Source organism: Vombatus ursinus, unplaced genomic scaffold (assembly GCF_900497805.2).
Source record: "Vombatus ursinus unplaced genomic scaffold, bare-nosed wombat genome assembly UNPS02014863.1, whole genome shotgun sequence".
NCBI classification, from domain to species: Eukaryota; Metazoa; Chordata; class Mammalia; order Diprotodontia; family Vombatidae; genus Vombatus; species Vombatus ursinus.
Window position 1 is genome coordinate 1907457 of NW_020954641.1, and position 5147 is coordinate 1912603.

Genomic DNA, 5147 nt, shown 5'->3' on the forward strand with positions numbered 1-5147 from the left:
AAGACCTGCAACAGCTCCCAGCCCAATCCATTAGACTTTCCCAGGGATTCATAGAATATGAGAGAAAATAGGTTCACAAATATAGAGAAAGCCACCCAGGTAAGCGAGCCAGACTCCTCCATCACAACATGATCTCACCTGGCTCCCTTGTTCTCCCTCCTACCATAACATATAGCTCTAATACTACCACATAAGGCCTCATTAATGAACATCTGCTCATAATCCTGAAATATCTCTTGTTTCATGAGCTTCTTACAGGTAATCTAAGAAGTCGGTCTGCCACTAACTCATTGACACTTCCTTTCTCAGAACCTCAGTTTTCTCATCTAAAATAAGAACAGCTTGGCCTATAAAACTGTCTCATTAGGTAACCTTTAAATTCTATTCCTCTGTGATCATCAAGCCTAGAGCTCAACCTCTCCTCCCATGCAGGAATGTCACTTAAACACATTTTCAAAAAGTAAGTAGCTGGCCTCTTCTAGAATATTTTCAACAATGGGGAGACCCCTACATCCTGAAAGGTAGCATAGAATAGTGAGGAATCCCAGCACTCAATTTGGAGTCCAAAAACTTCAAGTCCTGGTGCCATCATCTACAAACTTTGAGATGCTGAGCACATCATTTAAATGCTCCGTACCAGTTGCCTCATCTGTGAAAAGGTCATAGAAGAGTTTCTATCTCACAAGTGCATTGTGAGCAATCAAATGAGGTAAATTACATAAAGGACTTAACAAACCATGATACACTCTATAAATATGATCTGTTACTCTATGAGGAAATTCTACTGATTTCATGTGTTTGGGAAACCAGACTAGTACAAGATTACATGTGACAGGACTCAGGAGTCTGGTGATTACCCCTTCATTTCTGGTTCTTATCTCCAGGCTAACTTTTTCATGAGCAAGTCATTCAGAAGTCATTTGGAATTTGTTTCCAGCATCCTGTATTCATACAAGCTAATTTCACAATCAAGGTGAATTCCTGCCTATATGTAATGCTGGTCCACAGAAGCAGAGCACAGAAGACCAGCTCACTTGGGCTCACTTCACTCCACTCACCTTGCCAATACTTACACTATGAAGGCAGCAGCTGTATGCCTGCTCCTGATGCTGACACTGATATCCATCTTCCGTGAGTATATCTTTCCTGACCCAGCCCTAACCCCTAATATCAGCTGTCCTCTTACAATGATTGACCCAGAGAGTACCAGGATAAACACATGTGAGAGGTGGGCACACTTCCTATTCATAATGACACTTACTTTTCTGCATCTGCCAAGAGAAATCATGCAATATCTGGGCTGGAAGAGACCTTAGGAGACAGAACTGAGATTATAAGTGCTTGAAGGGACCTTAGGACATACAATATTGAAGGTTGTAGGATCATAGACTCTAAAATGTTGGCGTCAGAAGAAATCATTAAAAATTTACTTTTAGAGATGAAATAGAATTTTGAAGTTAATATCAGAGCTAGAAATGGATTTAGTAGATAGAATCCAATCTGTTAGAAATATAACAGATCCTAGAACATAGAATTTTAAACTTAAAAGGGTCTTCAGAATTTACTTAATAAATTCCCTTCATTTTAAAAAGACAGAAAAAGAGGCATGGTGAAAGTAGAAGAAAGAAGTTACTTCCTTCCATTACATTAAATGGAATTTCTTGTCACATTAGAGGAAAGAATTTCCTAAGACTAAGGGAGCAAGCAGAGGACAATTGTTGGGTCATTCAAGAGATCATGTTGCTTAATACTTTTGCATTCTTTATTTCTATTCCAGATGTGGAGTCAGTCTCAGCAGAAAAAGTAAGTCTTCTTTCCCTCAACATCAAACCTTTTTGATATTGCATTTCTATCTTGTAATGACATTGCATTTCAAATAAAGGTGGTCCCAAATTTAAATTATTTTGAAAGAAGACAAGTACAAAATTAATTAGATATTGAGGCTTATTCCCAGATGGCATTATGGGTAAGCCTTCAATGTACTTCTCTCCAAATGTAAATTCTAAAGTTATAACCTGGATAACCAGAAACCAAGTCCACAATGACAGAAGACAAGATTATATCCAGATAGGATAGGTAAAGTTCAAGGTCATAAATCAGAAAACAGTATTATGGGGTCTCCTACTCTAGAAACATCCTCTACTAATGTAGATCAGCACATAGGCTGTAATGTATAGATGTTGAGGGTTGTCAGAATCACAAGAGTTGTTAAGAAATTTGTCAATATCATTACACAACCGATATAAAAGAAGCAGGACTGGCACCCAGATCTTTCTGCCTCCAAAGCTAACCATCTATCTATTTTGCCATTCTGTCTCTTACTCTGCATATTCTAGATGGTCAATAAATGTCTGTTGAATAGAAGATTGAATTTCTGGAGATCAGAGCTCCTCACCCCTCTATGACTATGAAATACAGGGCAAGGGTTGGGGGAGGGGGGAATTGGTTTCAGAGGTTCTATGTGAAGATTCTAGGCATGATTTTCACAGTATCTCCTGATCCTTTTCCTTTTCAGATCCAGAGACCCAAGCATCTACAGGTTTTTAGAAACTTGACTATGTAAAAATCCTATGACCCAAGAAGGAGATAATGTTTATCATTGATTTTTCAGGTTGACTGCAAAGGTTATGAAAAACTGCCACCAAGACAGTCCCGACCATGCACTCTAGAGTTTAGACCAATATGTGGCTCTGATGGGAAAACATATCCCAATAAATGTGCTTTCTGCACTGCTGTTAAGTAAGTACAGGCATCAAATGGAACGGAAGAAAGTTAGTAGGGATAGGGTTAGGGGTGGGGCAGAATTCAGTAGTTAATACAATGGAGACATATTCTTGAATGATATGAGACCAGGGAGTGAGAAACCATTGTTCCATTCCCTTAAAGCTTACCCCAACAGCAGATTAGTGTATACCAGCAGTTCTAGCCAGATGATTCACACTCCTCTCTACCACATTTACTATCTCCATTACCCTTCCCTTCCTCTATATGTATTGGTATACCCACTTTATAGATAAGAAAACTGAGGTGCAAAGCAGTAAAAAGAAGTATCTAAAGCTATAGCAGTAGTGAGGGACAAAGCCAAGATCTGAACCCAGTGCTCTTTCCATGACACCATGTCACCTCGATCAATAGGGCCAACCATGGAGAAGTTCCTTCAACACTTTGGGCTTCTGTTTCCATGTGAATAGAATTAATTATGTATAAAATTAGTGTATAAAAGTAGTTTAACAGTATAATCAGCATATTCTTTCCAGAGCCAACAATACTGTTAATAATTCCTTCCAGAGTTAACAATCAAGGTTTTTATAAATTTATGAACTAGTTGTATACCTTTAGACAAGTCACTCAAATTCTCATTGCTCATTTTTCAGCTATTGCATGTGAGGGGTCCATGAACTCTGTCAGCTCTGACATGCTACAGCTCTAATCCTTCTCCTTAAAGGCATCCATAGTTGTTCACATATCCTCTCCTTCCCACTCATGATTCATCCTATTCATCTTTTCAAATACTAAACAGAGGAGCAGACATGTTTGTGTGTTAAGAAGTATATAAAAGTTTGTGTCGTATTTTTATCTCTGTTCATCATATTTCCTTCAAGTGATTTAGGTCTTATTTTAGATTACTAGTTCTTACTTTAGACTTTAATATGTTTCTACACCTCCACTAATGAGCTGCTCTGATGCCTCATTGTGGCATGGAGGTAGCCCTGGATTCTCAAAGGCTGTATCAGGTGTGTGCAAGTTTCTGGTGAGGTCTAACCAATGCAGAAAGTGTTCTAGCATGAGTACAGTGACAGCTTTTTTTCTGTCATTAGGAGACTTGCCTCCCTAATTTTAAAAATTATAACCAGAGAATCATAACCAGAAGGTTGTCTACAGGGTGGTGAAATTTCTTTGGTCACAGCAATTCATCAAGACAGGAAGGAGTTGAAATCTGCATGAGTGTGAAAATTCCAGAAATTTGAAGAATTGGCTTTTATGACTCCTAGTAAAAACAAGGTGGAGTGAAGTAAAGATCTGATGTTGATTGACTGATAAACAACCATCAGCTATGGTCATTTTGATAGAAATAGGACGAGACTTCAGAAGTCGGACAGTGAAGCATGTCTCCTGTCTCTCCACAGAGTGCTGGTGGGCTCTCAGTGAGAAATGAGACCTATATTTTAAGACATGGAGAACATGTCGATTTGTTTGGGATTTTGTTATTGTTGTTGTTTCTTTGTTTCCTGTACTAATTTATTATGAGGGAGGGTTCTATTGCTAGAGAGAGGGTTGAGTGGTGGACAGACATTGAATAATGGCAATGGTGGGTTTTTTTTAATAGCATAAATTAAATGTTTTAAAGATACGAAGAGTAAATTTTATGAAGTTTAGAGAACAACAGCAACATAGTATTACATAAACATGAAATCTCAGTGTCAGAAGGGATATCATCAACCCCCTAATCCTGCTTTTACCCAATACATGATTCTACTCTGCAACAACACCTCCAAGTGGTCATCTTACTTCTGTTTAAACACTGCCTGTGACAGGGAGCTCATCACCTTCCCAGTCTTTTCTATTGTCCCCTCCTTTGAAGAAAAGGGGAAGTTGGACCAGTATCAAATATCAAAGGTCATTTCTACAATCTGAAGTTTGACATCAGAAAATGGGCTTGTGTATTAGTGATCCTCACTTAACCTTCTTTTCTTGTTCCATAGGCAGAGTGATGACAAAATCAAATTTTCACATGAGGGGCGGTGTTGAATAAGAGCATCAGTTCTGAAACGTCCTCCAGTGCTTCTCATTCCTACTAGAAGATAACACACAAGACATCTCTTGTTTCCAGAAGATTCTCCTTCAGAATGTTGGTTTTTCAACCTCACTTAGAGTGTTGCTTGTTGAATAAAGGAAAATTCACTGAATTTTTTTGTCTGAATTCTCTTAACTGGAGAGATAAACAAAGAACCTAAGATATAGTGAGATATCAAATGTCATAACAGGATTGGAATCTGGAATATCCCACCTACAGAAGGTTTGGTCTTGGACAGGTGAGAGGTAGAACATGTTTACTGGCTTCAAGACTATCAAGGAATTAGGTCTTTTTTTGCTTAGCCTCAAAGGCCAAGGTTAAGACAATCTGAGGTGGGGGGTGGTACTTTTTG

The 5147-nt window shown here is 38.5% G+C and overlaps 1 protein-coding gene across 1 annotated transcript; it reads left to right on the forward strand.

Annotated features, from left to right (window-relative positions):
• The first annotated feature begins 983 nt into the window (after nt 1-983).
• LOC114027809 (ovomucoid-like) lies at nt 984-4907 on the forward strand. Its single transcript, XM_027841978.1, has 4 exons — nt 984-1131; nt 1778-1803; nt 2612-2739; nt 4704-4907. Exons 1-4 carry the CDS (start codon nt 1077-1079, stop codon nt 4747-4749), a joined length of 255 nt encoding a protein of 84 aa, XP_027697779.1. The 5' UTR covers nt 984-1076; the 3' UTR covers nt 4750-4907.
• The last annotated feature ends 240 nt before the right edge of the window (nt 4908-5147 follow it).

Coding starts and splice junctions, on each gene's coding strand:
- LOC114027809 (XM_027841978.1), top strand. CDS start 1,077: ATGAAGGCAGCAGCTGTATGCCTGCTCCTGATGCTGACACTGATATCC. Junction 1,132..1,777: donor GACACTGATATCCATCTTCC/GTGAGTATATCT, acceptor TTTCTATTCCAG/ATGTGGAGTCAGTCTCAGCA. Junction 1,804..2,611: donor AGTCAGTCTCAGCAGAAAAA/GTAAGTCTTCTT, acceptor TTGATTTTTCAG/GTTGACTGCAAAGGTTATGA.